Source organism: Phragmites australis, chromosome 2 (genome assembly GCF_958298935.1).
Source record: "Phragmites australis chromosome 2, lpPhrAust1.1, whole genome shotgun sequence".
NCBI lineage: Eukaryota > Viridiplantae > Streptophyta > Magnoliopsida > Poales > Poaceae > Phragmites > Phragmites australis.
In genome coordinates this window covers 14,497,137-14,519,871 of record NC_084922.1, presented here as the reverse complement: position 1 = coordinate 14,519,871, position 22,735 = coordinate 14,497,137, and the positions used below count along the sequence as shown (strand labels likewise).

The window sequence follows — 22,735 nt, the reverse complement described above, 5'->3', positions numbered from 1 at the left end:
AACCGGCCATCTCCAGAAGCAAATTTTATACTGCAAGCGTAAAAGCTATAAAAGTGCAGCTTCCCGAGCTTATGTGGAATGAGATTATAAAAGTCACCGCAAACTTGGTGAGAAATTAACCACCATTACCACTGATATACATACCGGTTCCTCCCCTCTCCCATCATCCAAGGACTCGATCTCTCCTACACCATTGCCCTCCCACCTTCAAGTCGTTGTGCTCTCTCCCCTCAAGGCGCTCAACCCTCCCCTCAGATTGAAGTCCGACGCCGCCCCTGAGCTCGGCAACTGGTGCCGCCCCTGAGATCGAAGTCAGGCGTCGCCCGCCCCATCTCTAGATCTCGTTGCCCTCCTGCCAACCAGCGCCACCGTGCCCCCATCCCTCGACCATCGAATCGACAGCCGGTCTTCCTCGACATCCAGCGCCGCCTGCCACGCCCCTTCCCTCGACCGCAAACCTGCCTCTATGACCATTGAAGCCATGGCCCTTCTCTCGACGACCGGAACAGCATAGACGACCAGTCCTGCTATGCCCCCTCTCTCGAAGACCTGTGTCACTTCTCCCCCATGGTAAGTAGCATATCAACAAGTCCCTTACATTTTCAATATGGAGATTGAATATATTTGCACTTTATCAAGTAGTTAATCCTGTAAGTAGCTAATCCTGTCAAAGATTGAATATATTTTCACTTTGTCCCTCACATTTTTTGGGGTTTAGTTGAATCCCCATGCCCCTTGTGTACTAAATTTCGTAAATCCTTCATTACCAAATCTGAAATTTGGAGCTAATGAGTGATTAAAAAATTGGCAAGGGTTTACTAAATTGGGGTTTAGTTTGAGCTGAATTGGTCAGCATGTTAATCGGTCGTAGTGGATGGAATTGCAAGGCTGAATTATGTTATGGAAACATGAATTTTGAAAAGAAAAATCAAGTGTCTTGGTTTGTTAGGATCCTATTCTTTATATATTCTTGTGTGGTTATCTTGCATACAGCTGAGCAAAACTAAGTTGATGCAATACAATAATTATCTTTGGGTGATTGCGATGCTCCATATGTCTAGATGTTGTTCTCTTTTTTGTTAGTAGCTAGGAACTATTTTGCCAATAGGATAATAATTTGCGATAAATTAGGTACATAAAGTGAAGGTATCGAAAGCTAATTGGGATGCCTATGCGATGAGAGTGTTCTGTGAGATATGTAAGGAAGAAACTTTAGCTGGGAATAGATCATGACATACCTTGAGTGACATTGGCTACAAGAACCCTGAGGAAAAATTAAATGCAAGGACTAAATGACACTATCCACATGACAAGCTGAAGAACAAATGGGGTGCATTGAAGGCACAATACAACTTGTGGTGAGATTTGAAGAGGGGTGCAACCGATCTTGGTTCTGATGTTCAAAAGGGAATAATTACAGCCAGCGACAAATGGTGGGAGGCTAAAATAGCGGTATGCAAATATGAAGATTTCTTTTTGCCCCTTTTAAATCCATGCATGATTTGTTGTGATTAATAAGAACATATGACTTTATTATTTCGGGAAAACATCAAATATCGCAAGTTTTGTGATGGTCCTATGGAGAACCTAGATGACCTTGAAGTTGTTTCAATGTATCAATGTCACAGGTGCATCATCGGTTATTTTAGGTGGTCCCACAAATGCAACTTCCATTTAGCTTGGTGATGATTTTACGGAGGGTGAAGATGATGCTACCATTGTGGAAGATGAAAAAAAAGGAGGAAAGCGTAAGATCAATGATTACCTTCCTCAAAACCCAAAGAAGAAGGGTAGGAATCCCATTGTTAAGCAAGTGACACACCTTATTTATGTGATTTCTACTGGGAAGAAGAAAAATGATCAAAAGGTTGAGGATGGTATCATAAAGCTTATTGAACAAGACGTGAGTGTGTGATGGGAATGGGGTGCTCGATCTTCCAAAAGGTAATATTATAAGTCAATTTGGTGGAGCTTCAATGTTGATGATCCAAAGACTCTGATCAGAACAGATCGAGAAACCTCTCAACAACTACACCACTACTCCGTGGTTATCAACCATGCCAAGACGCGGTTGACCTCGTCAAGAAGGCTTTTTCTGCAAGCGAATCAAGAACACAAGCAAGAATAGATAGGTGCGATCTGAATATTGCTAGTTACCAATGAAGTACTCGAGTTGTGGCTTTATAAACTGATATACAGTGAAGCTGTCTAAAATGGAATAATCAAAGCAAAATCCGAGTCTAAACTATGACGGCTACTATGTATATATAGGGGGGACGTGGGGGAGGTCGACCTAGGTGTACACAACTTGGACTCCAACTTCGACACGATTACAAGATCCGATAGGGCCCAAAACACTAACGCAACACCTTATTTCTTTGACTCTAACTAAGATATATAGAATATTTGGTTGACTAAATCCATTGGAAAAGCCTCATCATAAACTTTCTAACGAGTCCAAGATCGCCTTAATCGGAATTCATATGAGAGAGTTATTCCCGTTTTTATTGACGTAATGTTCTAGGACTCCAAACTTAGTTTGGAGTTTGACTAGGATACGACTTTAACTCCAAGTAAACTTGGCCTTCGAGTAATGATGTCCATGTGAGCTTGTGACGCTTCTCTCATATTCCTAAGTATTAAAACATAACAAGAATTTAGTATTAATCCATCCAAGATAACATGAACAACAAGGAATGAGTTCACCTGGTAGTTTAATTGTCGCACACGTGCTCTTGTAATTAGCTTTTGTAGGATTTGAGGATCATTAACAGTGTTGCTCGTATCCAAAGGAGCTATGTCCTCACCATCCTCTCCCTTTTGAATTAGAGTCATCCTCGATTCAAGCTCATCTTTTTATTCCAAGTATAGCTCAAAATCTGAATGTTAAACGTGGGACTAACCCTAAAATCTGCACGTATAACCAATTTGTATGCATTGTCATTTATTTTCTTAATTATCTTAAACAGTTCATTAGCTCTAGACATCAACTTTGATTTTCTTAATTCTGGAAACCTATCTTTCCTCAAATGCAACCAAACTAAATCTCTCGATTCAAATTTTATTTCCTTCCTACCTTTACTTCCAGCAACTCGATACTTTCGGTCATGCTCTCTATATTTCTTTTAGTTGTTTCATGCAACTTAACAATACATTCAACATGTTTCTTAGCATTTAAATTAAGTTTTTTAAAAGTAGAAAAAGATCCTAAATCAATAGTAGCACAGAGATTAAATCCATACACTACCTAGAATAGACTTACCTAGGTGGTGGAGTGTACCGACCTATTATAAGAAAATTCAATATGCGGTAAATACTCTTTCCACATCCTCAAATTCTTCTTTAGAACAACCCGCAACATGGTCAATAATGTATGATTGATAAACTTTGTTTGTCCGTCAGTTGGGGGATGACACATAGTAGAAAACAACAGCTTTATCCCCAATTTGCTCCAGAGTGATCTCCAAAAGTGATTCAAAAACTTTATATCACGATCCGAGACTATTGTATTAGACACTCCATGTAGTCGAATGATCTCCTTGAAAAAAAATCAACTATATTTGTAGTATCATCGCTCTTATGAAAAGGTATAAAATATGCTATTGTAGAAAAACGATCCACAACTATAAATATATTATCCCTCCCCCTCTTTGCCCTAGGCAATCGTAAAATAAAATCCATAGAAATATACATGCATACATACATATACATAACCAACTCAGAGTCCGTCTCTGACACTAACTCTTGTCTCAAGTCCAGCCAACACACAACTCCCTCGTGCCTGCTCCGACTCGAACACGAATTAGTCTTGACGTCCTCTCACGATCAGATCGCCTCCTGCGTCCATCACGAAGCCTTGTCTCCACATGCATTGTTCTCTCAGCTCGAACTTTCCGTATGACATCCTCAATTACCACGACCTCAGTTCCTCCTGAACCTAGTCGCTGAACCTCAATTCCTCCCTGAACTTAGTTCGTCGATCCGTCATCAACCACGTTCATCTTTGAGCAATACCTGCACATGTATCAAACAACAATCGAGTACAAGCACAAGTCCTTCCCGACTTGACTCAATATTAGTTCACGCAACACCACGCAAACTCCATGCAAAACCAACACGCTAACATAAGCATACCCAACTAATGATAACACATCAAACCAACTATGCTATCCAAGAATATCTTAGCAACTCATGAACATCAACCAAATATCATTATACTAAATCACTTTGCTATGCCAATTTTTTAAGAAAACTAATTTTTCATCACATGATCTCACAATCTCCCCTTTGATGAAAACATTGGCAACCCTCATGTGAACATTGGTAACCTTTTAACAGGAATGGTCAAAAAGTTGGGAGTTATGCCGTGGAAAGACTCGACTCTTGTCTTAAGCTCTGATCTTTGAATTCCCATCTTGTCCAAGGTTTTAGAGAAGATGAGGTTGGGTGAACTACCACCATCGACCGGAATTCTAGAAACTTTGATGTTGAGTATGGTCAGCTGAACCACGATCGGGTATCAACTAGGATGTGGTACCGTGGCCAGATGGTCGGTTGGATCAAAGGTGATCGGCTGTTCTGACCACTTGAGATACCGAGTGGGCCCAATTAGGGCCAGGTTGACTTCTCGTTCGACCGCATTGTCTGCCTATTGGACTCATATGTGGTGGATCCTCCGAAGATGTGCACCAAGCCAGCCTCGTGTAATTAGGGCTCGCCACCCTCAACATTTAGCTTAGCCTGCTTATTACCACGCTCAGCATTTGCCTTGATCTTTTCATCAAGTTTCTTCTTGAACATATAGCACTCGTCAAAGTCGTGCTGGTTGCTTCGATGGATGGGACATCATTTCCCACCACCTCGATTGATGCCTTTGTTGTCCCCAGTGTTGCGCAATTTGTTCCTGTCGACCACAACTATAGTCGTTTCGGGACCCTTGCGCTTGTCACCGAGTTTGTTCTTCTTTCCTCTGCTCTTCGAGGACTCGAGTTTGTTCTTACCAGATTGAAGGTTTTTAGCGTGCACCTGAGCTTCCGCTCGTTTTGCGCACTTGTCGGCCAACTCGAAAAGCTCTTTGATCGTAAGGATCTTTCAAGTAGCCATCTTTCCACGCAGATCTGTGTCTTGAACACCTCATTTGAAAGCGATGATTACTGACTCATCGGAGATGTCTAGGATTGTGTTATGCTTGTCGCTTAACTGGCAGATGAAATCTCGAAGGGATTCATCGTCGCCTTGGTGCAGCTGGTGGAGGTCGTTCTTTGTTCTTGGGCACTTGAATGTGCCTTAGAAATTAGCTATGAACTGAGCCTTAAGTTTTGTCCACGAACGAATTGAGTTGGGCGGCAAGTTTAGCAACCAGGACCTTGCGGGTCCATCAAGGGCGGTTAATAGGTAATTAGCCATTACTCAGTTGTCCACTGGCTGCTCGAATGACAGTGGTCTAGATCTGCAACCACCCATCGGGATTGATCTTCCGGTCATACTTCTGGATGGAGCCCGCTTTGAACTTCTCGGGCCATCGAATTGACCAAAGTTTGCGTACAAAAGCCTCACAGCCCCCGTCAAACTCTTCAGGAGGAGGTGATGGAGGACTGTCACGCTTGTCTTTTCGAGCAGGGGAGTCATGTCAACCATCTCGTCCTGTAGATCTGTGGTTTTTGATCGCCATATGTAGATCATGCCGGTTGTGAGGAATACAATTTCTCAGGTCTTCCTGATTTCTGCGCCTATGGATAGGGCAGGTACAGTTTGGCCCACAGTGTCGTGTTCGGGCTCGACCACCTGAGCTTCCCGTTTGAGATTTCTCTACTCGAGAGCGTTCCCGCCTGTGGCTCCTCGAGCCATGACACTACCGACTTGGGGATCTGGAGCTGCGGGGATTGTTTGCTTGAGCAACTTGGATCTGAGCCGCATCGAGTAGGATCTTGACTTCATTGACCATATGAGTTAGTGGATTCGCCAGATCCAATTCTAGAAGGGATCTGAGAATCAGATGAGCTCCTTGCACGTTAGCGACTGGAGTACTGAATATGTCGCTACCGAGGCTCGGTTGCGGCCGAGCCGATGAAGTCTCATGGTGACTGTTCGGAGGGAGCTTGTCCCTTGAGCTGTGGGTTGTCGCAGGCGGAGGCACACCCACCGGAAGTCGTCGGGAAAGGCCAGGAGGGATCTGCCTTCCTGCAGTCCGCCAGTGGAGGGTCGTGTCAGGTGCACGTAAGGCTCCAGCTGTGGATGTTTCGGGTGGTAACTCAGCGCCAGTACCGTTGAGAGTGATGGCTGTCACCAGATCTTCAAGAATTTCCGCGCCGTTGTCGACCCTGCGTTTGGATCCACTGCCATTGGGTCAGCCGGTGGGGGGTCGTCGCTTCTGGCCATAAACATGAATCGATCTGTTTGATTGCTATGGCTAGTGTTGGAGTCACCGTCGCCACCCTCGTCGCTGTCGGTGTCCATACAGTGGAGAACATTAGGCTCTGTGGGATCCTACTCGAGATGTCCCACCTCGCGGTACGCATCCAATGGTATGGACTCAAGGTGGATCAGTCCACCTTGATCGTCCTAACGGAAAACCTTAGTTTCGAAGATGATCTTAGAGGCGACAGGATGGGACTTGAAGATGTCCGTCGTCGACTTGAAGTGGTCGTAGAAGCCGATGTTAGAGAATCCGACGCAAAAGTGAGCCCAAGGCATGATTAATACTACAAAACAGAAGAAGGCCCCTACCTGCCGCGCTAACTGTCGAAGATTGGTTCCCGACAATATATCTGTAAATTGACTAGGTACCTTCGAGTGCAGGGATTAATCACGAGACGAGACATACGATGTATACAGGTTCAGACCTTTGATTGGAGTAATAACATACGTCCTGTGGGGGTGTTGCTGCTGTATATTGATGATCTCGAGTACAAGCAATGTGGCTAAGACTATTATAAGAAGTAGATCAGATCTAATCTAACATTAGGCTAAAGTTGCCAAGTAGCTCCTCTATTGGGGTTTTGATGCTTGCCTCTCTCCTTCTCCTCTCCCCCTAGTCTTTCCGCCTTATATAGGGGTGTGATACCGACTCCTATTCAGTCATAGTCGATAGGGAGTTGTCTTTCTTAACGTCTATGTAAATAGATCTGTTTTGAATACTGATCGTTCCGAGTTATGTAACTAATCTAAACCTTTTTAGTATATACTTCCTTGATTCTGGGTGTATCAGATACCGCTGATTCGGTTCCGTGATATCTGGAGCTGACTAATATGTGTTGTATATACTTTGTCTATATATGATATAATCATTATGCGCATATACGTATAGTTAAATATTCGACACAATATATTTAGGATTTATGTCTTTATGTTAAGGGTTAGCTCAGACACGGGTCAGCACGCCACTTTTCTAGTTTACTCTAAATCATAGTTCTTGAGCATAGGTCTAAACCAGATAGGTGTCTGGTAACTATAGTACCGGTCAGACCAGAACAACTTCATTGAACTGTACGGGTACTTCTCAGCGCCTAGATCGAACACCTCCACGTCCTCGTCTAAATCTTTGCACCGATGCAACTGGTTATCCGTGAAGTAGATGCAATTCGGCCGAAGTCGGTGCCAGCTTGAATCTGATGAGCCCTGATCAACGCGAGCAAAGAACGGGTAGTTCGCGCCGAGGAACAGCGAGTGGTCGCCGAGGCTGGTGACGGGGCTCCACCCCTCGTCACTGTCTGAACCGGCGGCGCCGTCCATGTCCCGCTCGTATAAGCGCACGCCCTCGGCTGCAAACGTGAGGTACTCCAAGTGGTCGTAGTAAGTTGAGAACCGGCGGCACTCGACTAGCTTGCCGTAGATGCAGACGATGAGGAGGCGACGACCGTCAGCCGACTCGGCTAGTCTCCAGTGGTGTGTAAACTCGTCGCGGTCGACGTGGGGCGGCTTCACATTCTCCGGCTCGGGGCACGCACCGTCGCGTATGTCCCAGGCGTATATAGAGCCAGATGTGTCGATGGCGAACACCTTGCCCTTGTGCACGACGGCATCGGTATAGCCGAAGAGATGGTCCCAGGGATCCCTCAATGGCGTCCAGTTCTCGTCGCCACCTCTCGCGATCGCCAAAAGGCCTGTAGTATCCTTCGCGATGACGAGGTAGCCGTCGTCACCAGTGTCGGACGGCGTCTCGCATACGACGATCCTAGAGAACCTGTCCCTGATCTTGAAGTCGGGGAAGGAGGTGATGTCCGGCAGGTCGATTTGATGGCAGGTGTAAGGGTTCAAGAGCTGCGCGTAGCCGTGTTCGTCGACGGTGGCAAGCCAATCGTCCTTGGCGCCGACCCACCACTGCCACCACTCGTTCGAGATGAGTGCCGGGAACGAGACCACTCTCTCGCGCGTGAAGGCCATCAGCTGGAAGGTCCACTCGTCGTAGTCGTCACGGCGAACTCCGTAGGCATCGTCCTCTTCGCTTGTCATAAGCAGGCACGGCATACCAAACGGCAGCGAGGCGATCATGGCGACGGCCGTCGCCCAAGACGTGCAGACGGCTGCAAGCCGGGTCGTGCTGAAGAGGTCGAGGTGTTCGACAACGGCTTCTACCATCTCCAAGGGAAGATCGGCCCACGGCCGCTCTCCATTGCTCGCCGGCGCAGCCATGCTCGATCGAAGACAGCGGCGTGCTTTGGATTCTTGGTACGTGCATGCATACACATTGGACAGATATATGTTCAATTGGAGCACGCACATCGTACTCCGATTCGAAAACGCCAGCAACTTCCTGTACGAAACGAGTTCAATCGGCAGTTATAGGACCGGTTCCGATTAGCTGTCGAACGTACGCGTTACGACATGGGCTAACTGCTGCTTTGCCGGGCAGTGGCAGGAAGACGACAGTCTTGTTTGACAGCTTATTGCTGGTTTCTATGTTAGAAGTTATAAGTTGAAATTAGTTTATTGTTAGTTTTTGCAAAACTGATTTCCGATTAAACGAACTAAAAGCTGATAAATTGGCTGAGAACGGTTTTTTTAAAGTTAATGTTTTAAGAACTTAAAAAAAATTCGTAAAAATCAATTATTTTTATATAAATCGTAAACAGCTTTCAGCAAAAACTAGTCCTATATTCGTTACTCCACGCGTATGAGACCGGGCCAGGCACGGTCCGCGAGAAGCCTGAAAGCATTTGGTGCACACCGGCTTATCTATGGGCATGTTATTCCTCCATAATTGTGGGCCTGTTGTTCTCATAGAGAAGATGGGATTATCGTGTAGTGCATAACTGGATATCATATTCATATCATAATTTTTGTACTCACACTCGATTTGAGCATCCACATAAGACAGTGTTTGAGATAGGGAGGACATGCGTGCGCAACGTGGTTGGGGGCCAAATGGGTTGGTTGGAATTTGGTATTTCCTAACTTGAAATGTGTTTTCTCTAAAATTGCGTGTCCTTTTCAAATCCGTTTGAATCAATATGAATATGTTTTTTAAAAACTTTTGGAACTATCAAATGTGCAATTAAATATTTTGAATATATTGTTTCAACATTTCTAATACACCGATTCAATAACTCACACATACAATGTTCAACTAGTTTTTCTAAATTATTGAGTTAGGTTTCTTAGTTTATTGAATCAAGTTTTAGAAAATGTTGAGCACATATGATAGGTGTTTCAACAAATCAAATACAAAATTGTGGCGCAAGAGGATATCTTGCGCCAACAGAGTACGGCGAGAGCCTCTTCTAACGAGAAAGCTCAAGCTTAGGATAGCAGTGAGATGGGAGGAGAGAGCGAGAGAAGGGGTGTGTCTGTGATGGATCTAAGAACACAAGAGATTTTACCAGGTTCGGACCTCCTGGTCAGATAACAGCCCTACGTCCTGTGCTTACTTATGGTGTGTATCAACTGGTTATAAGAGGAGTTTCTACATCTGATCAGATGAGAAAGATCTACCATGGTAACTATTGTGGTGCCTGCCCCTTGAGTGGTGAGCCGTTCTGCCGGGAGTGTCAGGACAACTTTCATCACGCTGGGGTGTTAAGATAAGCACCACTTGCACCAGCATTAATCTCCTGTCACCTCGCATCAGGTCAGCTGCAGGGGTGTCCTTTCTTCCCTGATATTATCTCTAGAGGCCGGCTGCATCTTTAGGTTTCAGAAGGTCGTATGGGCACTGGAGGGGTGTCCTGAAGGGGTTTGCAACCTCCAGGGGTCCAGCCTCCTGCTGGGAGTCCGGAGACCGAAGACTCTGGAGGGACTTGTTGTAGCTTCGAGTCTTTGTAAGGCCACGTACGTGCCAGAGGGGTGGCCCGAAGAGGTCCGTAGCCTCCGGAGGTCAGGCCTCCTGCTGGGAGTCTGGAGACCGAAGACTTCAAAAGGACCTTTGATAGCGATCGTCAAACAGTATCTTCAGGCTGGTCTATTTTCCCCCAACAAAAATATTGAATATTTCATTCCAAATAGGTGAACTAGTTATTGTAAGCTGTTGAATCATGTATGTAAAATTGTTGAATGAATATAAAAAACAAAAAAGAAACAAAATTCAAAAATCGAATGAGTTAAAAGAAACTAGAAAAAGTTGGAAAAAAGAAAAATCTCACCTTACCTCTCATGGGCCACATCCACTCGATCGAGCCTTCCTGGGGCGTTGGTGGACCATGTGACCACTTGGAAACTTTATTCGTTAGATGTGTATGTCGTCTAGCAGATGTTCTGTAGGAGAAAAGAACGACCAAGTACATGGCGCTTCCTTGTTCGCTAAGGTGAATGGGTGCTAGGTTTCGACCTTAGACTACAAAATAGCGCGTCATTTTGCACGCCCATTGCCCCTCGGAGTCTCTGCAGACTGCAGCCCTCAACATGTTTGTAGCAAGGTTCTGAAAATCGACTATTATATGTAACAAAGGAAAGGAAGCAACATGCGATTAGTCCACTACATGTTTTTTGAATTCATCTACACAACTGGCTTCTGACCAACATATTTCCGAGTTAAACAATTAAACAATAATATGTTGGCCATCGTAACGGGGATAACATATACAAATTTCTAAGTTCAAGACGGTAATGCCCAATCATCAGGTATTGTCTGTTTTGCTCCCCATGGCTTACTGTGCAGAGCATGTAGGATGTCCATTCTTCAAGTCTTCTATCTTGGAAACTATCTGCATGCTCTCCTTGCGGGTGCCTTCCAAATCTGAAAATAAACAAAGCGAAAAGAGGAGTTGGACAATTAAAATGGGTACAAACATCATAGCCCATTAACAATGACGATAACTGGGATTTTTGTTCCATCATTTTAGGACAACGATTTGAGTGTCAGTCATCATCACAGGTTATATTTACATGAAAAAAAATAATGCAACAATCCGTATACAATTTTGTGTGGCAATGCTGCGCGTGGTCCCCTTATAAAATGGAAATGTTGAATTTATGGAAAGCAGAAACACAAATATAATGTAGAGAGAGAAAATTTACTTTTCACACAAAGGAAGATTTATCTTGATAATCTACACCTTGTTCTAATGCCACCACATGAGCTGAAGGTCAATGTCCATATATAAGCTTCCGCGGTTTAGGAGTCCACAACTAATTGCAACAATGAGCTGGTGATACTCATTAAAGTTTAGGAGTACTAAGTAAAGTTGAGTTGTTAAAAAAGAAAGAAAACTACCCATCGTGTTCAGTATGTCTTAGCCAATAGTTCTTTTACAGTAAGTGAAAAACATGTTGGGGGTGTGATTAACATCGTGAGATATTTAGTGCTATATTTAGCACTGGGAGGGACAACATGAAAGTTCAAACCCTGCACAATCTTGCATGAATGGTTGCATACCACTACAATAAGTATCCATGTGCCATCTAAATGGACAGAGAAAACAATGAAAAGAGATTATGTCTTTGAAGTTACCAGCACTGGGAGCTACAACCCGAGAGCTCAACCTCTGCAGAAGCTCGCATGAATGGTTGCATATATACCTGTACACTCCGTATGCATCATTCACCTAACCTGACAGGGAAACCAATGAAAATAGACTGGAATTGTATGCTTTTTTGGAAGACAAATGCTACTACAATTGACAAAATCACGGAGGATGATATATTTTGGAATAATTCAGGACCTTAATTTCAGTTACTATTCATTAGAGACATTGATGAACAGATCCATTGCAGTATTAGTAGTTTTCGAGTGATACATAATTTTTCTAATTGCATTAGTATTTGTCGAAGATTAGTTCATGACAATATGTTCGTAATTGAATTGGAGTACCTTCGAGATTAAAGATCAAGCAGAAAATAAACACATGATGTATACAGGTTCGGACCTCCGATGAGGAGTAATACCCTACATCCTGTGTGGATAATACTTTATATAGATTATATCGAGTATAAGCAAGGTGGCTAAATCTATTATAATGAAGCAGATCAGATCTAAACTAATATAGGGTTGAAGTCGCTGAGTATCGCTAAAGCTAGGGTCTTAGTGCTTGCGTGAGTTGTGTAGGCGTTGAACTGCTGCAAGTTGTCCTCCTTTGGGGTCAGGGTCCCCACCTTATAAAGGGGTCCTGGCGCCGCCTTAGTCTCAGCCATAGTCAAGGCAAGCCAGTCGAATCTAACTTGGATACTAGTCGTACTTGAGTCGGTTAACCCGACCGAGACCTTCCTAATATAGGTATTCGTGATCTCTGAGTATATCAGATCCCACATGTTTGGATCCGCAATATCCGGAGTTATCCATCAGGTGTATGATGTGCCCTATTCGTGTATAATGTACTCCTTATACGTATATACTATATAGTTAGATATTCGTAGTAGCCCCCTAACTCTACACAGCAGGGAGGATTTCCACAAGTGCCTACTCGAGTACTACCAAGTCTAAGCTTGGTGGGGTACGGTAGATCAAGGTTTAGTCGAAATAATCGAGCAAGAAAAATCATGTTCTGAGTATCGAGTGGAAACGCTATTGGGTCAAGTGCCCTACCATTGTCCGCACTCAAGACTCAAGAAAAACTTGAAAACTCAACTTATCGACATCCGTCTCCGGGTAGAGTTAAAAAAGAAATCTCTGAAATTTGAACCGTTGGGTATAGGCGCATTTAATGCATTCTAATGGGCGTGCAAAAATTCACATGGCGCCATCATCCCATCTTTCACGCCGAACGAGACGTCATAGTAACGGGAGTTGTTACCAAAGAAACGTTAAGTACCAGGCTTATATTCGTACGAACCTAGACTGTAGCTATTCTTCATTCTCTCGCCACCAGTCTCCTGCTTCAAACTCTCACATTTTTTCACCCAAGCACGCGCAATCACACAGAAATCTCACTTCATGGCCTCCAGCCCTTCTGCGAACGTAGCCTCTCCTTCCTTGCCTGAGAAGAAATCCAACACGAAGGTTGTGGATGCCTCCTCTAAGCAGCTAGACGAGATGAGGCTTCTGACCAACATCTGGGCAATCTCGACGATGCAAGAATTGAAGCTTTAAGAACTTCAAGGCGAAGGTCGTTCCTCCTTGCGAGCTGACCAAATGGAGGCCGGCGTCTGGTGAGGAATTCTCATCCTACCAGTTTGATCATGAACTCATGGTGTTCAAATCATTTTTCCACTGTGGTTTCAATGCTCCCCCTTCCAAATTTCTTCTCAATACTCTCGACCATTACCAAATCGAGCTCCACCACTTAAACCCCGAACTCAATAACCATGCTCAATGTGTTCATCCATCTGTGCGAAGTCTTCCTTTGTATTGCACTGAGCCTAAATCTATTTTAGTATTTCTATCATTTGAAAAAAAAAACGGAGAACAAGTGTGTCGAATGCTACGCTTTCCAACTGCGGAATGGGATGAAGAATTCCTATATCCCGGTTGCACTAACCTCCTCATGGAAAAAATAATGGAAAAAGAATTGGTTTTATGTCTCCAATCTTGACCCAGTCACCTCTCCCTTAGCCTATAAGGGCCTTCAACTTAACCAGATGGTATGTGGCCAAAGACTTCATTAGTTGAAGGTCAAGCCCTTTGAAAGCGCGGGATCACTTCACTTGAGACTATGCTAGAGATAACGATAGCTCCTGAGACGCGACCAGATGTAATATTTCATTAGCATTTGACTGCTTATGTAACTACAATCGAACTCTTTCGAGTGACTCCTTTCCTTTAGCCCTATCCCTGCAGGACACTGCTGCTCGATTCAGCAAAGATGCGCCACCATGCCCTGTTCAGCCCTACTCCCTCAAAAATCCTCAACCACTGGTGAACATTTGCTTGGATGGAGGAAACAGTGCTGGTTGCTTGTTTCAACCTGACCTGTCTTTTTTATTCCAGGCTACAGCCTTCCGTCAAGAGGACACCTCCTCCTCTGGTGCTAGCAACAAGAGGAAAACACCAACTGGCCAAGAGGTTAAAGGGTCCCTTCGATCCAAGAGATCGTCCTCACCGTCCGACCCACCGCCCCTCTAGAGTACATGGGGAAAAAGTCAGTTGGTACTGAAATTGAATCCTTAGATAATCATTTATTTAGTTGCTATCTTGATTATCGAGCATATTCCAATTGACACCCAATCTGTATGGGGGGCTTTACTATAGGGATCAACTGGTGCATCCCCATAATCACCTCCTTGAGAAACCACCGCACTTGATGACTTAGTAAGAGAGGTAACTGGTATCAAGTTGGTCTCTTTACATTGGTCATTCCTCTGAGGATTTACTTGATAAGTCTATAATGATAACGAGTCATTGTGCGCTAATTTTCTGCAGTCAATGGCTTCCTTAACCTCATCGAACTCCCAGGTCATCCCTTTGACACAACCAGTCCCAGCTCTTGTATGATGAAGAAGAAAATAACCATCAAGAGGCAGAAGTCGAACATCATTTCACACATTCCCATGACCAAGAGGTTCGACTCGAATACTTATCTTGGCTTGTGACATTCCTTTTCCTTCCTCATCTTTTTAATTGCATACTATCCTCCCCGGAGAAGTCAAAAGAGCAGACTGCGAGCGGTCCAACCGTCCAGCTGACTCCATCCTCCCTAGTGACATCACCTTCACTTCCTCGAGTAGAGAAACCTTCTACGGACGTACCTGAAATAAGCTAACCAGCTAACAAAGCTGAGACCCCAGCACCAATCCCAACTGACAATCCTTAGGCGGTATTAGAGGATCTCCTCAAGGCTGCAAGTGTCCAGGTAGCTCCTGCCGATGCTCTGTATTCAGAAGTCAACCATTGCAACTATAAAAGAGAACAGGATATGTTGCTTGCTACCAGCTTAGAAAGAATTGAAGGTTAGTTTACCCACCAATCACTAATATGTGATTCAAATGTCGGGTAGCTGATGATAATTTTTGTTTGCTTTCTCAGTTCTTGAGTCCTTCTTAAGGGACAAAGATGCTCTTCTTAATGAACAAATGAAAACCATCGAGAACAAAGACACATATCTGGAAAAACTCAGAGGTGATTTGACCAAGGGACACCAAGGCCACTACACTTCAAAAGCTAAAGGATCAAACCCTCAACCGCATGAACCAATCAGCCTCCATGAGTGCCGAGACAATGCTTGGTCTCCTCAAAAGCTATAACCCTGACCTCGACACATCAGTAGTGACAGAGGGGTTTGATAGTTCAAAAGAGGAGGCAACAAATATCATTCATAGCATCAAGCCTCCGGTCCATGTCTTCATTAATGTAGCAAAAATGGCACTATTAGGCCATGATTGTGATTTTGGTGATTAATGAAAATATAGTCAATGAGACTAACATGTTTGTTAAGAATATATATTAGTAGGTCTAATGGATGCAATACATTAAGAAGCCGCTGAAGCCAGGACAAAGTTTGGTTAAATTGGAGAAGTCCTAGAAAAAATGACTACACCGGAAGGTCCAACGTATAGGAGTTGTGAATGCTAGAGTGTTCTCTTGATGGGTGTTTTTACACACCAGATGATCCAGCGATGTGGAGATATGAACGTCGAAGCATTTCTGAGTCGAATCTCAAGGATGGTACACACTGGAAGGTCCGGTGATCGGTAGTGTGCACGTTGGAAAATACGTCGTAGCAATTGTTGCAAAGAGGATTGTAACAGTGGGAAGACTGAAGGAATACACGCCGGAAGGTCTAACGATTGAAGTATGCACATCAAAGTATACGCCAGAGAATTTGTTGCAGAAAAGATGCCAAAGTCTGCTTTGGTGTAGTTTAACACGTCGGATGGTCCGGTTTAATCGCCGTTGCTTTCCTTAATCGCCGTCTGCACTTAGGAAGGCGCGAGATGGCTCAGTTGAACACGTCGAAATTTCTGACGATGGAGCTGGTGAACATACCGGAACATTCTGGTGTTCACATTGGTTTTAAGTGGAGTTCCAACGGCTAGTTTTTGGAAGGTGTGCACGCCGGATGTTCCGGTGAGTACAATCTGTCTACACTGAAACATCCGGCGTATACACCGACAGCAAGAAGCGTGTACTGGGATGCAGAGATCTTTGCCTTGGTGGCTAAAACTTTGAAGTGAAGATAACGTACAAGTGACCGGAAGAGAAGTTAGTGGTGAGATCTTGCCTTGGTGGCTTGGTAGCTCAAGAGCCGTGACCAGAAGAGTCTTGGCGATCAGGAGCGTATCCTTTGTGGAGCTTCAACGTGGATAAGGGGTGGCTTGTGTGCCACTGATACCATGGGATAAAAATCATTGCCGTATTTACCTTCCTAGAGTAGGTTGCAAACATTTTGAATGGTAGAGTAGACATACTAGATAAATCTAGAGCACATTTAGATAGAAATTGATATAGGTTTATCTTGTGATGTTTTTGGAGCCATTAGTTTTTAAGTGTCCTAATTCACCCCCACACCTCTTAGGACGCCACTGTTCCTCATAGTCAAGTCCTTAGGGCTCAGGCTGCCTGACAAAAAAGCGAAGGCAGTCTTTGTAGCTAATTATCCATGGTCCTTGACTTGAAACATTCGAAACTTGATCCTTAGTTTAGGAATGTCTATAAACATTACTATTGTTTTGCTTGCCCATTATGCTTTTGCCACTATTCCCTTGATGATGAAATAGAGTTAGCATAAGTAGATGCAAAAATCGATTAGTACTTGCTAAAACCATCTTCGAAACTTATTTATCAAATATCCGTCGATACCTGAAAGCTTAACTAGACATACTATTAGATGCATTAGACTTCGAGTAAGCACTCGAAGTAACCAAAATAGTAAGGAATAGAAAACTTATACGAAACTAATAAAAGGAAACAACATGATGGTTTTTTTTTCAAACTTTTAGTTAACTTGGGTATTTGACCAGCGTGCGAATACGAACTCGATAGAGGATACATATTGGATCAACTAGAACTTTTCAAAACCTTGTTGGCCATTAAGCATGAGATGTCTAAAAATCTCTTGTGTTGTTATGTTTTATGAGGTGTAGTTATTCATCATCAACCCAACACATGCCTCTATGCAGTCGATGCATAGTCAAATAAACTTTTGCAGAAAAATATGTATTTACAGAACATGGTATTACTATGTAACCCCCATCTCTCTAGTCGAGGAGAAGATTTCCGATCAGAGAATAAGAAAGAACATACATATACCATCAAAAGTATATGATGTAGTCCCCAACTCTATACTTGATGACTGAATCGAGTGGAGAGTAAAGCCGCATCATCGAAAGTATGTGATGTAGCTCTGACTCTCTATTTGATGTGATAATATAGACAAAGAATAGAGTCATAGCATCAAAAAATACCCAACACGGCGCTTGACTCTTTGCTCAATAATTGTGTTCGAGTAGAAAGTGAAGCATAAGCATCGAAATTATGCGATGTAGCCCCCGACTCTATGCTCGATGACTGGATCAAGTGGAGAGTAGAGCATAAGCATCGACTCATTATTCTTGACCACATGCTCGAAGAGGTAATCCTACGAGCGTATGGTTGTGGTTATGTTACAGTCATCGAGTGAATTCGAACAGTCGAGCAGGTGAACATTAAAAAACCCTCCCGCTCGTACTCATTTTCACCACAACTTTTGACTAGATGTGTCATAATGATGTGACATCCCTCTGCACAGAGATTGGACATGCCATAATGCCTTGGTGACGTCTTGGCTTCTGCTCGACATGTCAACTTTGAATCATCGCGCACCCAAGGCGACCTCGGAATTTCAACCGTTATTATTGGATCTTGATGGCATCAAACCTTTCCGTTCGACCTGTTCTCATGACTATAAATACAAGGACCTGAAGCCATTTGTTTTCATCCTAATCCCTTTCCCTTCTCTCGACGCACTCCTCAGTAGAACTCGTAGAACTTGAAACCATGACCTCCACTCCACCGTTGTCTCCTGAGCAATGTCCAGAAACCAAAGAAATAGTATCTCTCACCCCACGGCCTCTCGCCTTGGTTCCATCGGGAGTCGTCATTATTTCCTCCGATGAAGATGAATCAAGCTAGAGGCCTAAGAGGAGAGAGAACATAATGTCTATCAGAGGTCATCGACCCTTCACTCGGCACCTCCGGCATTTCCTCGACGCCGACGCTGCAGAGCAAACAGCGTAAGAGTTAGCAATGCGGGCTGCACAAGAGGGAGACGAGGATGGTGGTGATCTTGATGAGATCATTGACCAGGTCGCTGACAAGGTCTTTGGTGATGGAGCCCCAAGCCTCCGGTGGTGAAGAAAGTGTAGTTGTCCTCTTCGTCGACAACCGCCAGAAAACCTCCGTGCCTCGCGGAGGGTCACTCAGCATCGCCAGTACCAATCAACAGCTCCAGCAGGGTCTTTGCCTCGGTCACTCTCCCTGTCCCTTATGCTAGTCGACGACCAGTTCCCAGAGCGATCAGCTACCACCCTCAAGAAGAGCAAAAGAGGTTTCTTGACTCATTCAAGGGCAATTAGGGGTCAACATACTTCTGAACTCTTGGAGGTGGTGGATCTTCACTATTTGCAAGAGCTACATGGATTCTTTCTGTCAAGTTTGCATTAGCTATGTAGGTCAGAAAGAAAAATATGTAATAGGGTAGTCAGTCTTATCAAAATGTAATCAACTTACCTTTAACCTACCTTATCTAAAAATGAAACTATCAGAGTTGATCGATGTTCCACGAGTTTTCGAGTTCTTCACCGTTTCTAGTAAATAGTCGTACTGATCCAAGTCAAGTGACTTTGACTACTATGTAGGGCCCTTTCCACTTAGGTGATAACTTGTGGTGCCTAGCCTGTTTCTGCACCTTTCGTAGAACAAGGTCCCTAGCAGTGAGTTTCCTAGGATGAATTTTCTGACTATGATATCTACGCAATGCTTGTTGATACTTAGCTACTTGAATGGATGCTCGTTCATAGTACTCCTTGAGTAGATTGATATCGTCCTCTTGTAATTGCTCTTGCACCTCTTCCGAAGAACTTTCCACTCGTGACAATCCAAACTGTAATTCAGTCAGAAGCACTGCTTTTGCTCCGTAGACTAAAAAGAAGGGAGTTTCACCGGTGGTCCTGTTAGTTGAGGTGCGAACGGCCCATAATATCGAGGGAAGTTCATTCACCCAGCGTTTTGAGTATGCCTTCAACCTATCGAAACCCCCCAGTTTTGATACCCTGCAAGACTATACCATTGGCGCGCTTGACCTTTGGTATAAGCTCAGAATGGAATCATCCGTGTCTGCAGATTATGTCTCGCTGACCCGAACAGATTGTTGGCTAAGTTGGGCAGCATTTGCGCTCGAGGCTATTGAGACAGGTGGTTTGACGAGTTTCTCGATGAAGACTCCTTCAGGTGTGGGCGAACGAGATGAAGCGAGCCTGGCGAGTTCAGTGGCAGTGGAGTTTTCACCTCTCTGAATGTTCGTGACCTCCAGCCCTTCGAACTTTTTCTCGAGCTTTCATACTTCGTTCAAATAAGCTACCATGTTATCGTCTAAGCACTCGTACTCCTTTTGTTCTTAGTTTATGACTAGCTGTGAAGCCCCTTTCATGAGTAGTCGCCTGATTCTGAGTGATATAGCTATGCAGAGCATGTTTACCAGTCCTTCATATTCTGCAACATTGTTTGAAGCTTTAAATTCTAATTGAACAACATACCTGAGTTCGTTGCCCGTTAGAGATTCGGTCATGATGCCAGCCCCGAGCCTTGAAGCATAAGCGATCCGTCAAAGAAAAGCATTCAGTGATCTGCGACCACGTTTGGCTTTGTTTCCTCAACATTTGTCCACTCGATGATGAATTCTGCTAGTACTCCCGACTTAATGCTTGTGCATGGTGCATAATCTACATCGAACTCGTTGAGCTTGACCCCATTGTGCGATTCATCTAGTTGCCTCTCTATTACTTGTAACATCCTTCAGTGGATACGTCATTATGACGGTGATCTTGTGCGCCTGAAAATAATGTCGTAGCTTCTGGGAAGTCATAGGGACTGCACAAAGTAACTTTTGAACTTGCGGGTATCGAAGCATAACATCATGTAGGACTTCGCTTACATAGTAAACTGGTTTCTGGATATTGGCCTTCTCCTCAGGGCATTCTCTCTCGACCACCAGGAGCGTGCTCACAATTTGTGGGGTGGCTGCAATGTATAGAAAAAGCTCCTCTTTTTCTCTAGGTGGGGTCAGAATGAACGGAGACAATAAATACCTTTTTAAGTCTTGAAAACCTTCTCCACTTCTTTTGTCCACTCGAGCTGGCCGTGTTTCTTTCACAGCTTGAAGAAAGGCACCCCTCGCTCGCACATCTTGGAGATGAATTGACTAAGGGCTGCTATGCATCATGTCAATTTCTGAACTTCTATCGGCTTTCGAGGTGACCACATCTAGTCAAGAGCCTCTATTTTGCGTGGATTGGCCTCAATGCCTCAACTTGACACCAAGAAAACCAAGAAGCTTGCTGGACAAAACGCCAAACATGCATTTCTCGGGGTTAAGCATCATACGATACTTCCTTAGGTTGTCAAATGTCTCCTTGATATTGTCAATCAATGCATCTTTAGTTCTAGATTTGACTGCAACATCATTAATATAAGCTTCTACATTGTGCCCGATTTGAAGTTGTAGGCAATTTTGAATACACCATTAATAAGTAGCACCAGTATTCTTCAAACCAAAAGATATTTTTACACAACAAAATACACCAAAGGGAGTAACAAAAGCAGGTTTTTCCTCATCCTCAACTCCCAGGCTAATTTAGTGATACCCAGAGTGGGCATCTAGAAAATATAGCACTGGACAACCCGCAGCAGAGTCAACAATTTGATCGATACAAGGGAGAGGAAAAGGATATTTGGGATAAGATTTGTTTAGATCGGTGAAATCGACACACATTCTCTATTTTTCATTGGCTTTCTTACAAGGGCACGATTAGCAAGCTATGTAGGATGACTAACCTCTTGGATGAAGCTAGACTTTAGGAGTTTGCCCACCTCCTCCTGGATAGTTTTTTTTTATCCTTCACAAATCATCACTCCTTCTGCACCATAGGTTTGGCACCGAGTTCCACATCTAGTCGATGCTCGATCACCTCCCTAGGGACCCTGGGCATGTCAGACAGTAGCCTTGCAAACACGTCCGGGTTTGCCCACAGGAAAGCGATGATCTCAAGTTCCTATTTGGGATCAAGGTCGACCCCTATCTTGAGCATCTTGGCTAGTTCAGATGGATCGAGGGGCACAGCCTTGATGCCACTACCTGCCTTCTTGTCCTTAGCATCATCATTTTTCTCACCTTCGGCGGCGTCGTCGGATCTGGAGGCATGAGCGAGAATCACGAGCTTGGAGTCCTTGACCTTGGTGTTGTTTTGGTGCTTCTTGCGCTTAGACTCTGCACTTCATGAGGTAGTTGTCATTCGGCATAAGTGTTCGACCATATCTAGACTCTGCTTGTTGCACTTGACCAATACACATTGATCTCATTTGATGGTTATGACCCCATTAGAGCCTGAGATCTTGAGCACCTAGTACACGTAGTGCATTACGACCATGAATCTACCTAACATTGGGTGACCTAGGATTATGTTGTAGGCTGTCTCGAAATCTGCAACATCAAAGGTCAGCTTCTCTATACAAAAATTGTTAGGCTCACCAAACGTGATCGGCAACTTGATCTGCCCAAGGGGCATGGTCAATGAGTTTGGAGTTATACCATAGAAAGGCTCAGCTCCTGTCTTGAATTTTGACCTTTGGATCCCCATCTTGTCTAGTGTCTTGGCGAAGATGAGGTTGAGCGAGCTACATCCGTCAACCAAGGTTCTAAAGACTTTGATGTTGAGGATAGTAGGTTGGACCACAACTGGATACCAACCCGGGTGTGGAACCGCGACTGGATGATCAGCTTGATCGAAGGTGATCGGGACTTCCGACCACGTCAGGTATCGGGGAGGCCCGGTCAGAGCCAGGTTGACCTCCCTTTCGACCACCTTATACTACCTCTTGGAATCGTACGAGGTGGATCATCTGAAGTTGTGCGCCAAGCTCTGGTCAGCACCACGGAATTCGGGCTCATAGTCTTTGGCTTCTAGCTTGGCCTGTTTCCTATGGTAATCAACAATAGCAGCCTTAAGCTTGTCATCAAACTTCTTTTTGATAAGGTGACATTCGCCAAAGTCATGCTGGTTGGTCTGATGGACAGGATACCACTTTCTATCTCCACAGCTCAGGCCATTATTATCTCCAGTGTTGCATGACTTGCTCCTATCAACCGCAGCCATGGTCGTGTCCGGACCCTTGCGCTTGTCACTAGGTTTGTTCTTCTTTCCCTCATTCTTTGAGGATTCGGGCTTGTCCTTGCCA

The 22,735-nt window shown here is 44.2% G+C and overlaps 1 protein-coding gene across 1 annotated transcript; it reads right to left on the bottom strand.

The window, feature by feature from the left end:
• Window positions 1-7,392: 7,392 nt before the first annotated feature.
• On the bottom strand, window positions 7,393-8,631 carry LOC133903149 (uncharacterized). The gene has a single exon (XM_062344493.1). It carries the CDS (start codon window positions 8,629-8,631, stop codon window positions 7,393-7,395), a length of 1,239 nt encoding a protein of 412 aa, XP_062200477.1.
• Between the last annotated feature and the right edge of the window lie 14,104 nt (window positions 8,632-22,735).